The sequence below is a fragment of the Gymnoscopelus braueri genome (genome assembly GCF_963280865.1).
Source record: "Gymnoscopelus braueri genome assembly, chromosome: 3".
NCBI lineage: Eukaryota > Metazoa > Chordata > Actinopteri > Myctophiformes > Myctophidae > Gymnoscopelus > Gymnoscopelus braueri.
The window spans coordinates 29,818,824-29,843,729 of NC_137612.1; the positions used below are offsets into that span (position 1 = coordinate 29,818,824).

At 41.9% G+C, this 24,906-nt stretch overlaps 1 protein-coding gene across 1 annotated transcript in view; it reads left to right on the forward strand.

Moving 5' to 3' along the window:
- pik3c2b (phosphatidylinositol-4-phosphate 3-kinase, catalytic subunit type 2 beta) overlaps positions 1–22,025 on the forward strand; it is a 72,579-nt gene extending 50,554 nt beyond the window's left edge. Inside the window, exons 16-33 of the mRNA XM_080424313.1 lie at positions 1,047–1,235; positions 3,868–3,961; positions 4,089–4,183; positions 5,533–5,713; positions 6,332–6,439; positions 6,885–6,977; positions 8,762–8,891; positions 9,684–9,820; positions 10,764–10,933; positions 11,367–11,523; positions 12,362–12,471; positions 12,959–13,160; positions 13,780–13,904; positions 14,770–14,887; positions 16,418–16,505; positions 17,666–17,778; positions 17,943–18,071; positions 19,182–22,025. Coding sequence (XP_080280439.1) covers positions 1,047–1,235; positions 3,868–3,961; positions 4,089–4,183; positions 5,533–5,713; positions 6,332–6,439; positions 6,885–6,977; positions 8,762–8,891; positions 9,684–9,820; positions 10,764–10,933; positions 11,367–11,523; positions 12,362–12,471; positions 12,959–13,160; positions 13,780–13,904; positions 14,770–14,887; positions 16,418–16,505; positions 17,666–17,778; positions 17,943–18,071; positions 19,182–19,373 — 2,431 coding nt within the window. The 3' untranslated portion in view covers positions 19,374–22,025. The remainder of the gene's footprint in view (positions 1–1,046; positions 1,236–3,867; positions 3,962–4,088; positions 4,184–5,532; positions 5,714–6,331; positions 6,440–6,884; positions 6,978–8,761; positions 8,892–9,683; positions 9,821–10,763; positions 10,934–11,366; positions 11,524–12,361; positions 12,472–12,958; positions 13,161–13,779; positions 13,905–14,769; positions 14,888–16,417; positions 16,506–17,665; positions 17,779–17,942; positions 18,072–19,181) is intronic.
- Positions 22,026–24,906: the final 2,881 nt, after the last annotated feature.

Here is a 24,906-nt window from a genome sequence, read left to right on the forward strand (position 1 = left end):
GTCTCCATCGCTCACCTCACCTGTACAATTCCAGGCTCATCCCTTTCATAAGGTTTTATACAGGTTTATTGGCATGACTCCAATGGGGAGTCAAAGTGCAAGGGAGCTCAAAGTGCTTCACAGCTGAACAAATATGAACTTGAGTAAGTGTGGACATTAATTAAGCTGGGGTTATTGATATGGGAAACATAATGCTGTGTTAACCGCAGAGAGAACTATTGGACTGATCTGACCTACAAGCTCAATTCATTTCAATTCAATTTAAAGGAGCTTTATTGACACGAAAAAACATGTTTACATTGCCAAAGCAAATGTAAAATACAAACAGTCAAAACTTAAATGTATCTATTATAAAATGGGATAAATAAATGTGTAAACTGAGCTGTGTCACATTGCAACTAGAAATGCTAGCTCCCAAAACCACCAAAATGTTCCAAATAGTTATATTTACTGTACTTGTAGATAAGGGTAGCCTAGTATAAAGCTTTGGAAACAAATGGCGCTTTTTCAAGATTTTGTAGTCGCTTGGTATAATACCCTTTACGTAAGACGAATAGCAGCAATTTTTCAAATATTTGTATTGGTAGTTGCTCTGTTCATACAGTAGTTCAGTCTCTCTCTGTCGCTCTCTCTCTCTCTCTCTCTCTCTCTCTCTTTCTCTTTCTCTTTCTCTCTCTCTCATCTCTCTCTCTCTCTGTCTCATTTCATTAATATTGGAATGTTCAATAGATGGCTGAACATGGTATAATTGTAAACTGACTGAATTCTGGGTCCATTATTACACAGAGTTGAATCAACATTTAACTTTGCAGTATTATATAGGTGAGAGAGGAATGTACTTGTAACATTAAGTGCACACACTGGCTCAAGGCCAACAAACGACCTGGGTTGCATATCATCCTCTCTCTCTCTCTCTCTCTCTCTCTCTCTCTCTCTCTCTCTCTCTCTCTCTCTCTACTCTACCTCTCTTTATTGTCTCAGTGTCCTATACAATAAAGCAGACTCATCATAAACTGATCTTTTAAACAACATGTGTTTGTCTCCAGGTTGACAGTGGAGGACAAGCGACTGGTGTGGGAGAAGAGGGCCTTCTGCCAGGCTGAGAGTGGAGCTCTGCCCCTGGTGCTCGCCAGCGCCCCCCGCTGGGAGTGGGCCTGCCTGCCCGATATCTATGCCCTGCTGCGCCAGTGGGCCTGCCTCAGCCACCAGGATGCCCTGGGACTCCTACACGGCTCGTAAGTTCAAGGACAGTGTGACACACAGAGAGAGAGAGACACATGCACACACATCCGTTTGCTTGTTTTGTGAGGATGGATACAGAGGAACCAAGATATTTGCCGAACTGTCCACTTTGTGATTTAGGAGGAGCAACTCTGTTCAAATTAGTTGAGGGTGTTGGCACACTGCATAATTGTGGCCGTCTTTTATGATCATTGCCCACTTTAACATGTGAAAAAAGCTAAAATCATGATTATCCACCTTGTCACTCTGTGGGACAAAACTACAACATACATCTTCCAACGTATGCCAGGGCAATGTGTTGCCACAAGAAAACAACAGTCTGTCATTTAATATTGTCATAGAACAAGCCACAATGCAGCCAACATTTCAGACGCTGCCTGAACTCCGTCGTAGCCTACAATGGCGTTGATCAGCAGGTAGATAGATGTCTGTGCTTGACTCCGTCACACTGAAGGACCCAAGATGCTTAGGATGAACAATTTTGCCTCATTTACAGTATACTATGCTGGGTACATTTTGATTGAGACGACACTAAGGCCGCTGATATGATATCATACAGTGTGCGCGGTCACCATATGGAGGTGGAAGACGTTGGCAAGAGCAGGGGTGCCTTTGGAGCAACGATGTTTGTGAATACCTGCCACTTTAAGATTCATTTTTTGGGGCTTTTTATGCCTTTTATTATTGATAGGACAGTAGGCTGACAGGAAATGGGGAGAGAGAGATGGGGCGTGACGTGCAGCAAAGGCTGTCGGGATCGGGATTCGAACCCGCGACGCGCTGTCAGGCTATATTGTAGCCTAGGTGCCCGGACCGCTACGCCACCTGCCACTTTAAAACAGAGCATCAGATGGTCTGTGTGTGGGATGTGTGCTCACCACATGGCTTATTCCATCTGAGTTCAGGTCCTTTTATGTTCCTACCATTAAAGACAAACACTAGACCACATCTGGTCCGCAGCAAAGACCTCGCCTGGCCCCGGAGAACTAAGGCATGCCTACCCTTAACCCACTGGTTCTCAAAGTGGGGGCCCGGGGACCCTCAGGGGTCCTTGAGGGGGTTCCAGGGGGTCCCCCAGCGAAATGAGGTACAGTTTAAGCATTTAAGACCTGGTTTGAATATCTGCCATTCAAAGATAGCTGAGCTTGTAGATCTGCTATTTTTTGAACAATTTTGAAAATGAAACTCTTGACTTCTCTTATGGGGGGTCCCTGACACAAAATCTGAAAATGTTTGAGAACCACTGCCTCAACCAACTTCCCAACAGCTTCTTTGTACTTTGCACACATGTTAGAGTTTTCTAGGCCAGTGGTTCTCAAAGTGGTGTCATTGGACCCCCAGGGGTCCTTGAAGGGGTTCCAGGGGATCCCCAGCAAAATGTGTTAAACCACTTTAAACCTACGTATATGGTACGTAAAAAATAAATAAATACATTCTTGGAATATTTTGGAAACATTTTAACAACAAAAATCTTGTATGGGGTCTCTGGCACAACATATTTTCGTTTGGGGGTCCGCGGCCAAATACAAATACAATTTGGGGGTCCTTGACGTGAAAAAGTTTGAGAACCAGTGTTCCAGGCAGCCATGATTAACGAGCGAGCAGCCAGATTAGAAGAAGCTCCATGGTAACAGTCCCTCAGGTACCATCTCCTTGACGACATTGCTTCTGGCACATGTTACCATGGCAACTGTTAGTATTAGGCAAGCGTTTCCAGGATGTCAGTTACAGAGAGAACTGGTTCTGTTGTAATAATAACCAGAGGTATGGTCACTGTCACCATGGCAATTTTCACATTTTTCAAATCAGATTAAATTTAGGCCTATAACTCATATAACTTATAGGCCAAAACGTGAATCTGCCTGTTACAGCGCCACCATGAGGCTGAATTGAAAAATGTAGGGTGGCATTTCTTCCTTGGCCTAGTGGGGATGTGGTAAAAAGTTTCACGGAAATCGGAGGCTGCGTTCATGACTATTTACAAATGGATCGAATGCCTCCGCCCCCCAGTTAAAAATCACTAAATCATTAAAAGACGCTAGAAAGCAATACTAGATTTTTTTTTAACACTAATCTTTTAATTATTATCATTACAAACTAATAAAATAACCCTTGTTGTAAAAAAACAAAGTTGTCCATTAACTGTAAATTCGGCTACAATTAGGGCTGGGGCGATATGACTTCACATCAGTATCATGATTATTTCAACCTTTGGCCTTGTTTAATGAACCATTATAAATGGTGAGAATAGCCGTCCTACAAGCTCTTTTTGCACGCCACCATTGTACAACGAAGTATACTACAGGGCTTAAGTGGTTAATCAGACTAATCGATGTAGTCTATTAGAACTTTTTTTGTCGATTCGTTGATATATAATAATAAACATCTTGCTTCTCAATTATTATTTCATTAACCTACATGAGCAAGATTAAGTCGGCTATTGGTTATAAAAGTCAGTTTCGATTCGGTTAATTGCCTGGCACTAGCTGCAATACATACAGTATGTAACGGTTAACTGGGAAACAACACATACATAATTATGAACTGTGTGTGTGTGTGTGTGTGTGTGTGTGTGTGTGTGTGTGCGTGTGCGCGTGTGTGTGCGCGTGTGTGTGCGTGCAATAGGTTTCCGGACCAGGAGTTGAGAAGGACAGCAGTGCAGTGGATGGACTCTATCTCAGACCCAGAGCTGCTGGACTTCCTTCCTCAGTTGGTCCAGGTAATCCGCTCATGCAAACACACTGAGCACAGAACAGTTTATTGTCTTTAATACGCTCCACTGTGACTGATAATGCACAACATATGGGGTTTATGTGTGTCTCTCTCTCTCTCTCTCTCTCTCTCAGGCTCTGAAGTATGAGTGCTACCTTGACAGCTCTCTGGTTCGGTTCCTGCTACGGAGAGCCATAGGGGACATCCGCATCGCACACTACCTCTTCTGGTCAGCTTGGCTGTCTTCTCACATATCACCCCGTCCGCACACAATGACGACAACACATGAACAAAACAATGCAGTGTTTTGTGTGATGTGTGTGAAAATCATTGTCCATGCGGACACTGAAATACTGCATGCAAATATGAGACTCTAATAATCTTTCTGATAGAATGGTCAGACTGTCTCTTTTTGCCATCTGCTGGTGTGACTGGGAATTGCACAAATCCAGTAATGCAGCACAAGACCTACTCTTAACATTTTTAATCGGATGACATGAAAATTCATTTTGAGTTTAATGGACTTTAATGAAGCATGACATTTCCGGCTTTTAAATGCTACATACATCGTTTTCGGACTCCGAGTATTTAACATGACAGGACACTCATGTTGACACACATGTTGACTCATTAAAGCTCACCAGAACAGCTTTAAAACTCAGTCAGGTGTGAGTTGGGCCTGTTGCTCGTCTGAAGCAGGTCTCTTCATTGTGTTTTGACTTGCCATGTTATCTACTTCTCTATCAACAATCAACATACTGTATTATTATCATCCTGCCAACACGATCTGCCCTCCAGAGGAAGGAAATGCCTCAAGCATCCAATGATGTGTGACTGCTGTTGATAAGCTCTTCCTACAGTAGCTTCCTAATGCTGCGTCACACGGGCAGATACAAAGATACAAAGTTACACAGATACACAGCATATTTGTCGCTCTGTCGCTTTGTATCCGTGTTGCTCAACACGGTCGGTGACGTCATCAAGCGCTGCGTCATCAGAGCTACCGTTGTTTTGTATCTGGAAGTTTAACCCAGCTCAACTTGCATTTGTAGCTTTGTATCTTTTGTAGCGGCTACAAATGGTGGGTGTTGCTTTGTATCATTGAAAATGAATGGTAGACTCAGACTGTATCTTTGTATCTGCCCGTGTGAATGCAGCATAAGCCACTCTCTTCTTGCTTGTCGTCTTACATTTACACATTTCAAAAGCTAAGGCTCAATTACTTCTTTCTTTTGTAAAATCACTCAGAAACCTTGGGAAAAGACCATGATACAAATCTAGTTTACCTTCAGAGACATCTGACAGATAATGCTAAGGCAGGTCACAAATGAACTGAATGTCAGGCTGATTCCCAACTCAAGTAAAATGTTGTTCAGTAAAAGGTGGACTGGCAACGGCTTGATGAACCCTATCGTCCCGATTCTGGGGCAAAATTTGACTGAAAATAGTCGATCGACAAGCTGTGAGCTTGTAGATCACATATTTTTGGCATAGATGGAAATACTAGTGGACCTAGTATAGAGCCCCGGTTAACAACGTATAGGGTTAAAGTGAATTGTCTCTTATTACACCCACCAGGCTGTTGAAGGATGCCCTCCAGGACAGCCAGTTCAGTGGGAGGTACCAGCACCTCCTAGCAGCACTGCTGTGCTGCGTGGGCCGGGGGCTCCGGGAGGAGTTTGACCGGCAGTCCTGGCTGGTGACCATACTGGCCAAGGTCGCACAGAAAGTCCGCGATGCCAACCCTTCTAATCGACAGGTGGGTGATAGGATACAATGATAGAAGGCTTCATTGATCCCTGATAGGGGACTGTGTCTTCTTGGTAATCAATATAGAGCAACAATAGAAGGAAGAACTGTTTATCGACAGACAGCCTGTACATAAGCAACGACAACAGCCCAGTGGAGGCAAAGTCTCAAATGTCAAACGTAGTGAATATTTATCGTAAAGGATATGTGTGTACACCCAGGAAGTAATTCAGTGTGTGTGACACTTGTGATGCAGTTTGTGTGTATTTATTTAACCACATGAACCCTGGGGTGAACATTTGGAAAAAAATTGCTTATCTACAAGCTCACAACGCATCACATTGCGAGCTTGTAGATATGGGCTATCGGCAAAGAAACTTTGTATAGAGTGAAAAACTGATGTACCTATTATAGACTCCTGGGGGACCCCGGTCAACTAACGATATAGGATCTAAGTGGTTAATTCTTTCCTTGATTTATATATGTGTGTGTGTGTGTGTGTGTGTGTGTGTGTGTGTGTGTGTGTGTGTGTGTGTGTGTGTGTGTGTGTGTGTGTGTGTGTGTGTGTGTGTGTGTGTGTGTGTGTGTGTGTGTGTGTGTGTGTGTGTGTGCGTGCGTGCGTGTGTAGACTGTCCTCAGAGAAGGTCTGGAGGAGGTGAAGCAGTTCTTCACAGTCAACAGTAACTGTCGACTGCCCCTCAACCCTGCCATGCTCGTCAAAGCTATCAACATCCAGGTATTCAAATTCATATATGCCACATTTAGGGACTAATACTGCACATGATACCAGTTGATTGGGCTCAGTATGCCAAATTGTGGACAGAATTGATGCCCCAATTACTGAAGCTTCATAATGTTATGGTGGGAGTTAGGGTAAGGGAATATAGCCTGGCATTGGCCATTTTGGACATGTGGGATCAGAACCGTTCAGGATGGCCAGTTCCAGGCTGAAGGGGATATGGAATTGATGTAAGTCAATGCAATGTCCCCAAACATTTGCAACACCTGTGTGTGCGTGTGCGTGTGCGTGTGCGTGTGCGTGTGCGTGTGCGTGTGTGCGTGCGTGCGTGCGTGCGTGCGTGCGTGCGTGCGTGCGTGCGTGCGTGCATCACCAATCACTATTGATCGCTGCTAATTTCTCTTCTTTCATTGTGATCTTTTCTGATGCTGATACGGTGTAGTCATGTTCCTTCTTCAACTCCAACGCCGTGCCTCTCAAGCTGTCCTTCTTGAACCTAGACCCACATGGAGATAACATCAATGTTATATTTAAGGTACTATCACACACGCACACACACACACACTTTCCATAATTTTTTATTTCTGGTGCCAACCATAGTGCAGTGCTATACATTCATTCCCTAGACACCATAGACGAATAATATAAATAAGTGCATTTTGACTGTGTTCAAAAGTGTTTATTACTTTATTTTAAGCTCCCAATGTTAAAATCCACCAAAAATTACTTTTTATCCCAATCCCATAGTCCGGAGGGACATTCACGCTCTGACTGGCTAGTTTTTTGTCCATTAGGCTCTATCATGTTGGATTTGATTTCATTATATAGTGGAAGGCAGAGAATAGTAAATTATGCTCTGTGAAGTCGCTGTGCTTGCTTTAACTTTCTCTTAACATTGAGAATCGATCTAATCCACCTGGCTGCCATAGAGCTGTGACAACAGGAAATAAAATAGAGAGGCCTTTATTGATCCCACAAGGGAAATGTTGTCACCAAGGCAGTTAACAGCAATAATGCAAAAGACAAAAATAACAGAAAATGAAAACACAACAGGAATGAAAGATAAAGAGACACCATTACAAGAGTCACATTACAAGAGTCACAGTCATTAGCCAGTAGTCATTAGTCCTTAGTCCACTGGGATAAGAACCAGAGTCATATTGGTCATTAGTCCTTAGTCCTTAGACCACAGGGATAAGAACCAGAGTCATATTGGTTATTAATCCTTAGTCCACAGGGATAAGAACCAGAGTCATATTGGTCATTAGTCCTTAGTCCACAGGGATAAGAACCAGAGTCATATTGGTTATTAATCCTTAGACCACGGGGATAAGAACCAGAGTCATATTGGTCATTAGTCCTTAGTCCACAGGGATAAGAACCAGAGTCATATTGGTTATTAATCCTTAGACCACGGGGATAAGAACCAGAGTCATATTGGTTATTAATCCTTAGACCATGAGGATAAGAACCAGAGTCATATTGGTCATTAGTCCTTAGACCATGAGGATAAGAACCAGAGTCATATTGGTCATTAGTCCTTAGACCACGGGGATAAGAACCAGAGTCATATTGGTCATTAGTCCTTAGTCCACAGGGATAAGAACCAGAGTCATATTGGTCATTAGTCCTTAGTCCACAGGGACAAGAACCAGAGTCATATTGGTCATTAGTCCTTAGACCACGGGGATAAGAACCAGAGTCATATTGGTCATTAGTCCTTAGACCATGAGGATAAGAACCAGAGTCATATTGGTCATTAGTCCTTAGACCACGGGGATAAGAACCAGAGTCATATTGGTCATTAGTCCTTAGTCCACAGGGATAAGAACCAGAGTCATATTGGTCATTAGTCCTTAGTCCACAGGGATAAGAACCAGAGTCATATTGGTCATTAGTCCTTAGTCCACAGGGATAAGAACCAGAGTCATATTGGTTATTAATCCTTAGACCACGGGGATAAGAACCAGAGTCATATTGGTCATTAGTCCTTAGACCACGGGGATAAGAACCAGAGTCATATTGGTTATTAATCCTTAGTCCACTGGGATAAGAACCAGAGTCATATTGGTTATTAGTCCTTAGTCCACTTGGATAAGAACCAGAGTCATATTGGTCATTAGTCCTTAGACCATGAGGATAAGAACCAGAGTCAAATTGGTCATTTGACCACAGAGCGGACAGGACGCCTGCTGGTGGATTGAGCATTAGTGTCATTACAGCTTCATGGCAGCAAAGCAACAAAGTTTGAAACTTTAAAGAAATAATAAGATAATAATATTCTTCCCTGTGACTCCTTGGTGACGCCTGTATGTCCAGTCAGGGGACGACCTGCGGCAGGACATGCTGACCCTGCAGATCATCCGCATCATGAACAAGATCTGGATCCAGGAGGGCCTGGACATGAGGATGGTCATCTTCAGGTGTTTCTCCACCGGTCGAGGGAGAGGTGAGACAGACACACGTGGTTTAGTGCTCAGTGAGAATGTTTCCTTTATCGTGTTTTTAAACGGCCCACTATTACACACTTCCTTCCCATGGATTAAAGTTCTCCGTCGCCACAACTGATTTCAGTAATTTGGATTCCATAGAAGTCAGTATGTCTTCTATGGAAGCATTTTCATCCGCTGAAAATAGGCTATCTACAAACTTACAATGTGTCAGGCTGCGACGCGTTGTAAGCTTGTAGATAGCGTATTTTCGGTTATTCATTTTTTACGATTAAATAGTATTTGAAGTGATCAAACTATCAATACATGTTCAATCTTCCACCCTAGTAACCCTAATAATCTCGGACATTTCATAAAAGCAAAGGTTAAAGCCTCGATCTGCAATTTCTCCAACTGGTTGGCTGTATGACTACCAAAACATCATAATAATTCTACATAATGTGATAATTGTTTCTGAGACATAATGCCAGTGTGTGGGTGCTCCTTTTACGCTGTTTCACAAATCGCAGATTTGACAACAACGTTCAGTCGTGAGATTTAATTTAGCTTTAATCCATGTAATGCAAGTTTATAGAAGTTGGTCTTGAACGTGCGTTTAAACTAATGTCTCTCTCTCTCTCTCTCTCTCTCTCTCTCTCTCTCTTTCTCTCCTTCTCTCTTTTTTCTCTCTCTGTCACTCGGTCCGTCTGTCTGTCTGTCTGTCTGTCTGTCTGTCTGTCTGTCTGTCTGTCTGTCTGTCTGTCTGTCTGTCTGTCTGTCTGTCTGTCTGTCTGTCTGTCTGTCTGTGGTAGGCATGGTGGAGATGATTCCCCAGGCTGAGACTCTGAGGAAGATCCAGGTGGAGCACGGAGTGACCGGCTCCTTCAAAGACCGACCGCTGGCAGACTGGCTGCAGAAGTATAACCCCACTGAAGAACAGTATGAGAAGGTACAGTACTGTCTCTCTTTTTAACAAACAAACAAGCACACACATCCACTCTAAAGTGCCAGGTGCATGGCAGGAGTCAAACTATAAAAGAAAAATAGAGTCTGCACACTGGATCATGTGCCAAAACCGTCATTGTACGATGGTGGAAGACAAATACATTTAAAACTTTTGGAACATGATCCAGTGTGCAGACTTCTTTTACTGTCTCTCAATTCCTTCCTCTCAATCTCACCCTGATATCACAGAGTTTACGTTCTCCTCAAACACACACATGCTGGCTTACACATGCACAGTCTTTCACTCTCATACACTCTAAAACATGTCATTATTGTAACCTCAAGGTGTAATTATGCTATGCTTACAGAATTATGGGCGCAAGTAAGCCGTGTAATTTGTCTGGGTTCTGGCTCTCGCTTAAATACCATTCATTATTACTGGCAAAGAATCATCAACCACGCGCACACACACACACACACACACACACACACACACACACACACACACACACACACACACACACACACACACACAACAAGTCTTTGTGGAGCGATACTGTACATGTTCTATGTGTGTGTGTGTGTGTGTGTGTGTGTGTGTGTGTGTGTATGCGTGTGCGTGTACTTTTTCTAAACCATGTGTTCCCATTGAACAGGAAGTGATACTTGCTGTATTCCTCAAGGCATAACTCAGAGCGCATCTTGTCCCCAGCTCCACTCAACACGTAGTAGAAGATATGGAAGGGTGAACCAGTTTATTGTCCTCAAACTAGAGGCCTGCGTGGAACGATCAAACTATGTGAAACTGACAGTTTAAAGTCTAGTAATTGTGAACCGAGAGTCTTGTGATCTCAAGAGGACATGTACACATCTTTTTGACTATAAACGTGTCTTCAGAGTGACAGTATATTCTGAATCTGAACCCTCTGCCTCTTTGTTTTGTCTAGGCGGTGGAGAACTTCATCTACTCGTGTGCAGGCTGCTGTGTGGCCACCTACATCCTGGGGATCTGCGACCGACATAATGACAACATCATGCTGAAGACCAGCGGACACATGTTCCACATCGACTTTGGCAAGTTCCTGGGACATGCGCAGATGTTCGGCAACATCAAACGGTGAGTACCCCTGGGACAGTGGTGGACAGTAACTAAGTACATTTGCTTGAGTAGAATGAGTACAGTAGTCAAGTAAATTTTTGGATGTTTTTGTTTTAGTTTTTGATTGTACTCCCCTTCATTTCAAATAGAAATATTGTACTTTTGACTCCACTACATTTCTAGGAAGGGATTTCTGGGACCCAAGCTTACAAAAAAATATTATGAATCAAGCATGAATGAGCCCTATTTCAAATATAGTGAAAATAGACGATCTACAAGGTCGTTGTGAGCTTGTAGATCTATAGATCTATTTTCACTATTTTAAAATGCTTTCAACACAGCAATGCATTGATATTAAAAAAAGAAAATGTACTTCATAATTTGTATTTTGAATTCTTGAGCATTTCTGTGCGATTGGTGTGTTGTAACCTGTATGTGATGTGATTGGCAGGGACCGTGCTCCGTTTGTCTTCACCTCAGACATGGCCTACGTGATCAATGGAGGGGACAAACCTTCCAGTCGCTTCCACGACTTCGTGGACCTCTGCTGTGAAGCCTACAACCTACTCCGCAAGCACGCACACCTCTTCCTCAACCTACTGGGCCTGGTAGGACACACACACACACACACACACACACATCCACGCACAAACACACACACACACACACACACACACACACACACACACACAGTCACACACACAGTCACGCACATGTACACATTCACTCGCTCTTGTTGTCTCTTCCTCCTGCTGCTCTTTCTCTACGTTGTCTCTCTCTTTGTCTGTCTCTACTGCACAAACATTTACTTGTCTTCCTAGCACTACCAAATAATGATTCTTTGTTTGACGTTTCTGTTCATTCACAGTTTATTTCTTGTACACACAAGCGTACATGCAACTTGATTCATTTGCACTGCTGCTTTCATAACAATAACCCACTCCCAGTCATTGCGAACCGGGACGCAAAGATAGTGAGTTGTATTAGGATTGATTATTGTTTACAACGTACTCCTGATGAGTTCTACAGTGCTTCATAATAATAGTTGTTATTCATGAAAGCACATTTGCAAAGCTTTGCACATTTTTCAAGCCTTATGAAAGTAAGCATTTGACTTCCAGTTAGCGGGCTTCAAAACAAGGCAAGGGCAAGTGTATTTGTGTGGCAGATTTCAGCTACAAAGCAATTCAAGTGCTTTACACAAAACATTAAGCAGTAAGATGGCATTAAATACAATAAAGAATCTGAGGAATTTAAAATAAAACCGAAATATAAGGGAATACAATTACAGTGCAGAATAAATTATTAATAAATTATTCAAAATAAAAGCCAGCAGCCCACAGAAAAGTCTTCAGCATGGATTTAAAATAACTAATAGTTGTAGCAGACAACTGCAGTTTTCAAGGAGTTTGTTCAAGAAATGTGTGTGTGGTGTGTATTGTGTAGATGCTGTCATGTGGTATACCAGAACTATCTGACCTGGAGGATCTGAAGTATGTTTATGACGCACTGAGACCCCACGAGTCAGAGTCGGATGCTACCATGTATTTCACAAGGTAAAGACACACACACACACACGCACACACACACACACACACACACACACACACACACACACACACACACACTCCAGTTGTGCATATCATTTGCAGTTTTTGCTGCTTATTCTGCTTATTCAGTTTTATTTCCATTGTTTTATTTTCACTGTATACCAATATCAATTTAGTTTTGTGCACGTTATCTTACCGTCATGTGAAATGCATTGCACTTGTTTTTTTATCTGAAATGTGCTATATAAATATGTTTGTTCTTCGCCCACCTCTCTCTCTCTCTCTCTCTCTCTCTCTCTCTCTCTCTCTCTGTCTCTCTGTCTCTCTGTCTGTCTGTCTGTCTGTCTGTCTGTCTGTCTGTCTGTTCCTCCTCCATCTCTCTTCCTCTTACTGTCTTTTGCTACTGTTCTAATCTCCCCTCTACCGTGCCCTTTTTCAACCCTCAACTCCCCCATTTTACCCTCCCTCTCCCACTGTTATTGTCTTCACCCAGGCTGATAGAGTCCAGTCTGGGCAGCGTGGCCACCAAGCTCAACTTCTTCATCCACAACCTGGCGCAGATGAAGTTTGCCTCATCTGAAGAACTCGCTGTGTTGTCCTTCGCGCCGCGGGTCCAAACCATGAAGACTGACGGACTCATTAAAAACCTCTATGTCTGCAAACACATCCGCACCTACAACCCCAGCAAGGGTTATGTGAGTTCTCCTTGTCCGTTTCACTTCAAGAGCGTTGAGTTGCATCATTAGATTCGGGTGTTCACTGAATATATTTGCCTTTTGCCGGCGGTCTGGCCTGCTTAGTCATTTGACTATGACTCAGTCTATACTTGGCATTACCGCAGATCATTTTCCAATTTGTTAAGATTTTTGAGTAAGCTGTTCCATTCCAGTACGGTGTGAGAATCAACTTGCAGAGATTTGTAACTTCCTTGAGATACTGTACATAATAATAATAAAACAGTGAACATTATTGTTATTTATTTTTCAAAGTTGTTATCATTGCATTTTAATACATGTTATAGTGTAGTTTGAATTAAATTCAATTGTCTGACTTAACCACGCAATGATGAAGCCAACGTTTACTCAATTAAAAAAAGTTTGGTGATGTTTTTAATGTACGAAAATGTATACTGTAGATACAAAATCAACATGCAATGTTTATGTACAGTATATGGCCAAAGCTGTGACTAGACCAAGATTGAGACATTTATTATTAATTTACTAAAATGACAGACATTTTACAATAGATTAATGTCCATCTATCTATTTATCGATTTATAAAGATTCTCTTAATGAGCCTCTTTGCCTTCTCCAGGCGTTTGTAGTGAAGGTGGAGAGAGAAAGCCAGCAGGGGTCAGCGTTGGTGCAGAGAACCTTTGAAGAGTTCCATGAACTCCACAGTAAACTACGCCTCGTCTTCCCGTCCTCCAAGCTACCCAGGTACACACACAAGCACACGCATTTGCATGCAGATAGCATACATTATTCACCCACGGACACATACACACACTAACACAGTGGTTCCCAAACATATTAGCTTTTTTTTTTGTTCAAAGTTTCTTTATTGGTATTTTCTATTTTTACTTACAGGTCAATAAAACTAAAGCATTCAAGAAATGTTGTATGTTACCCGTCCCACACCCCCAAAGTTCCCGCTCCGAAAGAGCCACAACCCTGGTATCTTGTTGTACCATTAACAATACAAACAAAATCAAACATATTAGCTTGAGACCCAAAAGAGAAATCTTATGTCTCCCAGGGACCAAAACTAGTAAAAATAGCAAATCTACAAGCTCACAATACGTCGCATCGCAACGCGTTGTGAGCTTGTAGATATGCTATTTTCACTAGTTCTTCAAAGTTTTATTTTTCCCTAATTTATGGAATTTAGTATTTTTTTATTTTATTTATGTATGCCATTCTTTTGAAAAACCTGAATATTTTAGAACAGTGGTTCTCAAACGTTTTAATTTCGAGGATTCCAGTTTGGTATGCATTAGGCGATTAGGCGATTAGGCCATGGACTTCCATAACTTCCATATACTCTCAGAGTTGATATAACTCTCTAAATCCTTTAGCTGGGGAGCCCTGGAAGCCTTTCAAGGACCCCTGGGGGTCCCTTGACCATACTTTGAGAACCACTGTTATAGAATCAAGATGCCCCGGCATGCAGGCCTGGTATTTATTGTTTTGAGTACAGCTTGATCCGATGAAACAAACTGTGCCCTTATCTTTGTATTATGTTACAAATGTTATTGCAGTATGTAACTATATGTTCTGATCCCTGCCCTATTTGTATCCTCAGTTTCCCCAGCCGCTTCGTGATTGGCCGCTTGCGTGGAGAGGCCATGGCGGATAGAAGGAAAGACGAGCTTAACGGTTACGTCTGGCATCTGGTTCACGCTGCTCCCGAGGTCGCCCAGGTCAGCTAACTCTCACATTGCACCTACTGTATGCCTGTACTGTAAAGCCTGATCTATACTCTGTTTTGCAGCAGTGTCGTGTGCTGAAAACAGCCGATCTATTCTGCAACCTGTGAGCTTGTAGATCTACTATTTCTGTCACGCGATACCAGCATGCAACAATGTATAAGTATGCCGGTGTCCAACGATGCAAAGCATTGTGAGCGTGTAGATTTCAACGTGTGTGTGTGTGTGTGTGTGTGTGTGTGTGTGTGTGTGTGTGTGTGTGTGTGTGTGTGTGTGTGTGTGTGTGTGTGTGTGTGTGTGTGTGTGTGTGTGTGTGTGTGTGTGTGTGTGTGGTTTCAGTTTGACTCACTGGTTTCTTAGTAATCAGCCCCTCCCAGGCACGTATCTCTCTATGCAATGCACACAAGAGTGTGCCTGGCGCGCACACACACACAGGGTGTGGGGCCTGCTGGGAACATGCCTTTCTATCAGGCCTGTCCTGTTCCATACATTTGTCTGGACTGGTAAATGTAATGACAGTTCTTTCAGCTGTTACCGTGCAGACATGAACACAGCATTTATAGTCTAGTTTAAAACTGTCTATAAGATTGCAGTTCATGCATTTAGCTGAGGCTCCCATTTAGAGGAATTTGCATTAGGAGAGCAACTTAAATAGTGTCATCTCGTTGTGAGCTTGTAGATCGGCTATTTTCGGCGAAGAGATTTGGTGAAGAGCAATGAGGGAACAATGAGGGGACCAAGTACAGACCCCTAGGGGATCACTGTCAACAAAGTATATTGAGTTTAAGTGGTTAAATGATCACAAGACCCAATGTGACTTGAACCTGCAACCCCTGGTTTACAAGACAATTGACAGTTAAGCATTTAGCAGACGCTCCCCCAGTCAACAGACGACAGGGTAAATAGTCACATACGTAGAGCAAAAAAATCTATTTAGTCTTTCAAAGAAACATCTGTCTAAACAACATGCTATCTAAATAACTAAGACCTTAGTGATCTAACCCCTGAGCTATGGAGCCCTGACAAGAGCGTGCTACAGCATCCATGCACACATTTAGCTTTCTGTATGCTGCTATTTATAAATGCTGCATCATAGCGTCCATTTACATATCCTCCTCTATTTAATATTTAACTTCTCTCAGATGTTAAATAAATGATTTAACGACTTACGCCTAAGTCCTGTTTTATACTTTGTCATATGATGGTGTCACATGGCAGATATAGCCGCTCTACAAGCTCATTACATGTTATATTGTGAAACACTGTGAGCTTGTAAATAAGCTATTTCAACTATAGATTTTTTGGAAAATGTTTGAAAATCTCCACCTATGATGATGTACCCAAAATACAGACACAAGGATGAAAGTGATTAAAAGTTTTACACTGTGTTTTTTGAATGATACAAATGATACAATATGTTTTTATTTACACAGACCATATCTGCTGATTCACTCTATACCGGATCAGAAAATCAGAAAAGCAGTTGATACAGTCTAATCAGTTCTACTCTCTCTCTCTCTACAGTGCGACCTCATCTACACTTTCTTTCATCCTCTGCAAAGGGACGAGAGACCAGGGACAGTGGTCAACACTCTACAGAACAAACCTACTGGTAAACACACACACACACACACACACACACACACACACACACACACACACACACACACACACACACACACACACACACACACACACACACACACATGCAGTGGTGGACAGTACTGTACATAAGTACAATCTTTGAGTATCTGTGCTTTACTAGTATTCGTTTTTTGGAATACATTTTTTTACTTCATACTACTACTACATTACAAATGATTGTACTTTTGACTCCACTACATTTCTAGGAAGGGAAAAATAATTGAATTACCCACTAGCCAATCTACAAGTGTTTCTGCTATTTTCACTATTACCGGTACTTATATTTTTGAAGATTTCTGGATTTTTTTTTAATTTTCTATGAAAATTTTAAATTTTAATACAGCAACACTTGCTTTTTTTAAAGCAAGTGTTCCAGTACTTTAACTCAAGTACAAATTTGACAGTGCAACTTTCACTTTCACAGTTGATTAATATTTGACCTGGAGTATCTATTTAACTCAAGTACTGGGGTTGAGTACTTTGTCCACCACTGCTCATATGCAGTCTGTGTCATAGTTAAGAGGGTGAGCTGTACACGTGAAACCAAATGTATCACATGGTCAAAGTGTTACACCCACACACACACACACACACACACACACACACACACACACACACACACACACACACACACACACACACACACACACACACACACACACACAGAAGTGCAAAGTTCATCATGTTCCCAACACAATCTGCCAGTTTGTTGGCCTATGTTACCAGAATAGATTTGTCTAATGTGCATGCACACTTTATCACATTCTGCCTGGACTACGTGCCTGAATTCATTCAAGCTTTTAGGACATTTTCCATACTGTACACACACACACACACACACATCAGATACAGTTTTGACGTTTTGCTGCCAATCAAAATACCCTCTCAGGGATAATAAATATAAAATGTTCTTGATTAATTAAGAATTAAATAAAGAATAAATACATAATTTAGTAGAATATCAGCTTGAATCTCACTAACAACCACGGTGTCTTTCTCCTTCTGTCTGTCTGTCTGTCTGTCTGTCTGTCTGTCTGTCTGTCTGTCTGTCTGTCTGTCTGTCTGTCTGTCTGTCTGTCTGTCTGTCTGTCCCTCTCTCCGTCTGTCTGTCTCCATTTGTTTGTCCAGCTGAGATCTCCTCCTGGGCTCCAGTGACGGGGACAGTGGCGGGGGAGGTTAAACTCTCCATCTCCTACAAGAGTGACAAACTCTTCATCATGGTCATGCACATACGAGGCCTGGTCAGTATGTGTGTGTGCGTGTGCGTGTGTGTGTGTTATTCAATGTGAATTAATGTTTGTAGAATAGAATATTGTTTGTCCTTGAGTGGAAATGTAGAAACAAGAATATGATACAATATAAGAGAATATGAGGACATACAGTAATTGCGTGTGTGTGTGTGTAGCACCCTCTTCAGGACGGGACAGACCCAGACCCTTATGTGAAGCTGTACCTCCTCCCTGACCCCCAGAAGACCGGCAAGAGGAAGACCAAGGCTGCACGCCGCACCTGCAACCCCACTTACAACGAGATGGTAAACTCTAGTTCCTATCCCACAACGCCCCCCACCCTTATGCCTGATTTATACTTTATACTTGCGGCAGTGTCGTGCACCAAAAATAGCATTGCGAAGCTTGTAGATCTGCTATTTCCTGGACACGACACAAGGCTCAACTCCAACCAGGGTCCATATCCTCATTCCACCTCCATGGAGTCCTCCGTCTTTGTGACGTGTTGTCTCTTGTATGGGACTTTGCTCTGGTCTACTCTGCATGCATGCGTCCAGGCGGGCCACACAGTCATGCATCTTCACGTCACTCATGCATGTCAGCTGACTGTCAGGAGGACACTAGTCACAGCTCCTACACTCCTAAGACAGACTGTGTAAATGTCAATCCTACACTGACACTGCTGGCCAGTTTCCCAGCCCCCACCCCACACACACACACACACACTCAAAAGAAAAAAGAACCTATCTTTAGTTTCCACAGAATCAGTTTACTCAGCTGCGTTCCGTGACCCATGCATTATTTTTTTATCTTCCATTTTAAGCACATTTACTGTACATTCCCTTTGTGTGAAATATGAAAAACCTATCAAGTTTACTGACTTTAGGGGTGCAACAGTTAACCCAACTAATTGATTTAATCAATTGTAGAGATGAATCTATAATTCAAATAATAGATTAATAATCAATCCCTACTTTGGGCATGTTATAGGTGAAACGTTTCAGAAAATGTCAATACATTTAAAACATTGTGAAAATAGCCGATGTACAGGCCCACAACGCATCACATGTTGTGAGCTTGTAGATCTGCTATTTCCTCTGCTATTCTCAGTATTTTTGACAAGCTCACAAGGCAATGCGACAAGTTGTGAGCTTATAGATTCACAATTCTCGCACAACACCGATGTGTGATTATGTATAAAATATAACTATAGAAGTAGATCATTGATTAGTTGATATATAATTATGTTTTTTACATATACAAAAAAAATCCACTACTCAATTATTCGATTAATTGAAAGAGTAATCAATGTAATAATCGGCAAGAAAATAATCAATAATTGCACGCCTTAGTGTGAAATCAGAAATAAGGGTAGTGTCTGACTTGACTTTGCTTTCGTCCTGTGCTTGGTTCAGTTGGTGTATGACCGTATCCCTCGCGGGGACCTGGAGCAGAGGGTGATCCATCTGCGGGTGCTGGGCGACGGGCCTTTCTGGGAGAACACCCTGCTGGGGGAGACCTTCATCCCTCTGAAGAAGCTCGTGCCTGGCCAACACTGGGTCGACTGGCACCAGCTGGGCACAGCGGGCGCAGAGTCTGCCCGCTGAGAGTCATGGAACAGCACAGTGTGTGTGTGTGTGTGTGAGATTGTGTGTGTGTGCCGCGTGCGTGTGTGTGGGAGAGAGACAGCCACAGTTGTCCAGTCTATAGTACTGACTTATTTCCCCCAGTGGGGGTGCATGATGGGTCATCCCTTTCCTAAGTGGGAACTACAGTAAAAGGTGTGTGTGCGTGTGTGTGTGTGTGTGTGTGTGTGTGTGTGTGTGTGTGTGTGTGTGTGTGTGTGTGTGTGTGTGTGTGCGCGAGTGCGTGCGTCCATCTCTCTGGAGTTTTACCAGTGGATGAAGATGGATGGCTTGACAGACGTCCTACTCCAGCCAGTCCAACAGAGCGATTAACCTTAATGGAGTACAGGGCGAGTAGTCCCTACTGGATATTTGTTTTGAAAGCAAATATTTCTTTAGACTTCATTGCTGTTGAAAAGCCTTGCTGTACTGACCCATAACTCGAGTGGGTTCCGTCCCACAGGACCATGCGACCCATCAAGAAGACCACCTGCAACCGTGACGAGAAAGGACTGTTACGAAATAACGGGCTAGGCCCGCCCCCCCCCCCCCCCCCGCCCCCTGCCTTAGGGAGTCGCATCTTTCTTCAAAGAGAAGTTATTTCTTTTTAAGTTATTTCTTTTTTAAATGCCTAATTCCTTGATTGGATGCTGATTTAGCTTAATTTTGAGCTTGATTTGGTGTAATGATTTTTCCTAATTTTCTTTTCTGTGTATTACTCAGATGTTTTGAATGTAGATATTAGGGACACATGGATATTGTCATGGGTTCAGTCTTTCAGAATTGAGAAAGTGACGGTATGGCTGTTTTCATACTATTGTAGGGTAGTGATATACCCGCCTATTAACCTGCCTATGGTATGGAAGGACTTGGCTACAACACCACAGCAAGCAGAGATAGAGATTCCATTGTAATTACCCCCTCGCTTAGTTTGCTCTTGTCATCTATGCTGTGGTCGTAGCTTATCTGTAACATATAGCGCTCAACTGTGTCACAAAATGCCTACAAGGTCTTTTTACCCTCCTAATACTAGGAGAACTGAGTCAAAATAGGTGCCAGCCTGTCTGCACTATTTGTTGCTATCTTTGAGTAGCTCGGTCTTGTCTTTAAATCGTGGAAAGTGTTTAGCGATTTACTGTAAGCAAATGGTAGAAACCTACCTGGGCACGCAGACTGCGCAGTTCCTCTTCATGGCATTTAACATTTCAAAATGTGCTGTACATGAACTGACAAAGATGTAGAATATTTTTCATATAGGGAGAGTATTAACAACTGAAAAGCTTAATTGTTTGTGAGCTTTTTCTGTTCAGTTCTATTGCATTTGTGCGTGTGCGTGTGCGTGCGTGTGTGTGTGTGTGTGTGTGTGTGCGCGTGTGTGTGTGTGTTTGTGCGTGCGGTATGCAGAGAGAGGTGGGGCAGAAGGAGGAACAAAGAGACTAATTTAATGATTCACAAACCCTGAAACTGCATACTGAGGTGCTTTAATATCAGTTAACCCATCTTTTCTGTTAACTTTCTTATGCATTTTGAACTTACAGCATAATGATTCCCACAAATCACGATAAAGGGATGATGTGTAATTTTTTTATGAAACACATGGAAATTAGCAAAAAGTTGATCTTAGCTTGTGCATAACCGTAACCATGCTGTAACAAGTTTCTACAACTGGTTTGAATTTGACCTCAAGGCACGATTTACCAATTAGATAGTTTGAATGTTTTTCCTCCTTTGTTTATGTAACGAGACAAAATGTGCTGTCTCCACACTACACTGGCTGATGACACTAAATAATCTGGTTTACTGAGTTCAATACATGCCTTGCTCATTTAATCGCAAATGTGAAGGTTTGGCATCTGCCAGAAATATTCTCCAGTTGCTAATTGTGAATTATTGAATGATGATTCTGAGTTTGATATTTCTCAAGCAGTGCTTCAGGACTGAAAATTGGCCCATAAAATGTTCAGGCTAAAAATGGCCAAATGCTATATTGGTCCCCAGTAGAAAAAGAAACAGTTGAAAACCACAACATTTGTGTCCCCAGTGTGAAACCAGTTGAGAACCACTTGTGTAATACGTACTGTAACTTAACAGGTTGTTAACTATCTAGTATTAATAGTTTAAATAATTGAGGGATTAGGTGCTGGGTACATTTATCATGGATCTACAGTGTGGCTTTTTTTTTTACAGACCTCGGAAGGAAATGAGACAGAAACTTCAGTGGTTCTAAAGAGAGAGAGAGAGAAAAGTCATGTTGTGAAAATCCCAACCCAATATGTAAACAAATATTTTTTTTGTCTGAGTTGTTGTTCTTAGTCTTTTACTCAGTGAGAGTGTCTCACAATCCACTTTTGGGTCACGACCCCATGGGTTAAGAAACAGCAGGCTAGATGAGCGACCTCAAGGGATTTAAACCCTGAGTCCTACGACACACTGGGAAAAAGGGGACAGAATGTAAGTTCAAAATGAACTGGATCTTGTATTACTGTAAATAAGACTGAGAAATATCATTTAATGTGATTTGATTTTCTCCAATTCACCTTTCAGTTTTACGCTCACTTTTTATTTAGATTACAAAGGCTGTATTGTGCAACTTTAATTTTTGAACATGTTTTGTAATATTATTTGCACTAAATAACAAAATAAACTTGAATCGAAATGAAGAGTGTGTCTTATTGTAGCACTGTGTATAATGTGAAACCTACAATATTCTGGGAAATCTTTGTTGCCAAATAAGATACTGTACTTTATTGATAGTCTGAAGAATTAGGCCAGTTAAAGTGAGGCATCAAGGAATGGCAACAAAATGAAAGGTAAAAACTAAATGGAACATACAATACATCCAAAGTTAAAGTCAACAGATAAAGAAACGGCATACACTGTATTCTGTTTGCTAATAGTTAATCACATGAGATTTATACAGCAAGTCTGCAAATGTGAGTCATTGACTAGTGACAACATGACTTTTCAACTGGTTCCACCTATTATTTGCAATGTAAAGTCCAAGCAATAAGCTTAAAATCTATACTGTGTGTTGGAATGTACCAACATAACATATGCCCACATATCGGGTACACAGCTACAGATCAGATTGTGTGCGCAGGCGATTATGTAATAATTGCAGGCCTAGTGCCATGTTGCCAGTCTACAGCACTCTTCCACATGGCTGAAGCTGGTGGTTATGGCACGAAGCATTGTCTATCCTGAAGACATGGTGATGTGAAATGACTCATTATACTGTCATGTTGTTTTTAGTGCATCATTTCAACCTGGGCACTGAACCCATTCACTATTAATGTTACCCATTCACTAATAACATCACCAGTTGGTTTTTCCACATTCCGAATGGACAGAGACAATGTAATAACGGAGAAGTCTGGTGTAATCAGGTGTAATCAGAACTCTGTACACAAGCTTCAGTCGTTTTGCTCTCCAGATCTAGAATTCCTTGCTCTGCTCTGTAGACCTCATTTCTTGCCTAGAGAATTTTCAGCTGCTATCGCTGTGTACATACAGTACGCCGAGAAGAGACAAACTACCAGCTCACAACAGCATTGTGTTGCAACGTGTTGTGTGAGCTTGTAGATCTGCTTTTTTAGCAGAATGTTCGCACATTTTTGCCAAATATTTGCCAATTATGACCAGAATAGAGACGCTAGGGTTCAAGTGGTTAACCCATTTAGACCTGAGGCCGATTCTAAAAACGCCTTCTAAATCCTGACCTAAGTTTTTTGAAAAACTTCAAATATTGATTCAAAAATTACAACAAATGTATGTTGCTACTGTATATACTGTACACAGCAACAAGAACCCCAAAAGGGGTTCCCGTCCTGAACGGTATAGTTACAAATAGGGGTTCCCGCCCAAAATGGGTTAAACAAACTTCATATTTTTAACCACGGAAGTCTTGCCTATTGAAGTATCTTCCAGCCACAGTCATACATTATTTAATTAGTACAAATAAATAGTTAAAATAAGAAGTCTGCTAAATGTTCCTTAAAGGGGCATAACAGGTAAAGAGTGGGGCCATTTGCTTAGAACGGCCAACAACACAGTAGGTGTTTGGGAAAACAATGACAATCATCTCTTGATTTGATTAACCAAAGAAGCTTCTGTTAGCTTCCTATACAAACCCATTATAACTACAAACTCCTTTTTTAACCTGTTAGATTAATCAAAAACACCCGTCCTTGGTACTGCTGACTCACCCTGCCCTCCTAATACTTTTTTCATTTATTATTATTTATTTTTTTATTGTATTACATTTTTTTCATTTTCCAAAAAAAATATTAAAAATAAATGAAAAAAGTTATTGAAAAAACACGGCCCCCTCGCGTATTAGGAGGGCAGGGTGAGTCACCAGAACCAAGGACGGGTGTTTTTGATGAATCTAACATTCTAACATAAATTGAGTTTGAAGTTATAATGGGTTTGTATAGGAAGGGGGCGTGTCAGATCAAATGAATATCAAATATCTAAATACTGAATCAAGCAACTTAAAAACGGTCTGGGGGGCTCACAAAAGCAGGGGTGGACTGGCCATTTGGCGTACCGGGCAAATGCCCGGTGGGCCGCGGGCCAGTGGGCCACCCAAAAAAAAAAAAAAAAAAAAAGGATTATTACGGTCATTTCAGGGTCGCGTGGCCCAATTATTAGTTACGTTAATGTTTGGGCTGGGATGCTTTCCAGCAGGGGCCTCAGTGCGGCTGCAGAGTTCATGTGCAGGGCTGGGCTGAACAGTTAAACGCGCCCCCCCCCCCCCCCCCCCCCCCCCCGTTGACAAACGGTCCGGGGGGGCGGTGGGCCGGTCCGGACCAAAATGCCAGGGCTGAATTTTGGTCCCAGTCCGGCCCTGCACAAAAGCCTGAGCAGACGATAAAATGACCAAAAGTTTTTTTGAAAGTGAAATATCCCTTTAAGTCCTTAAAATCTTTACAGTAAAAAATAGTGTATATTTATTGGCTTTGTCTGAGAACTCACCACACCCAACCGCTGTTAAATTGAGTACCAGTTATTCTGGATTAGGCCTGCCTTCTAAGTTCTGAATAATGTTAACTTTCGCGTGCATGAATGGATATATTGTGCTATTCTTTTTTAAGTTGGTATTTTTAGCTTTGTTCTATTAAAAAAAAAAATATTGATTTTATTTGTATTGTGAATCCACCTTATATATTAAGTTCACAGACAGTGAAAAAGACATTTCACTTGGGGTCACACCTTACCTTGGAAACAAACATAAGCATTGCACACAATACAATGCAACAAGATAAAATGCTGCAATAATTATCTTGGGTAATAATGTAGTTGGGTAAATGCAAGTGCCTTATCAAGTATTATCAAGGAATTCACCTATTGTTTGTTTCACATGTCACACGGTCAGAAATGCTGCTGTCACTGACTGTACTGGCCACAGACCCTATTTTTAGCATAAGTCAACAGGCTTACAAGTCAACAAGTAACTTGAACCTACTGCTAGGGATGGTACTGGATGTAGATTTTTTTGGGAGAGACTGACTCA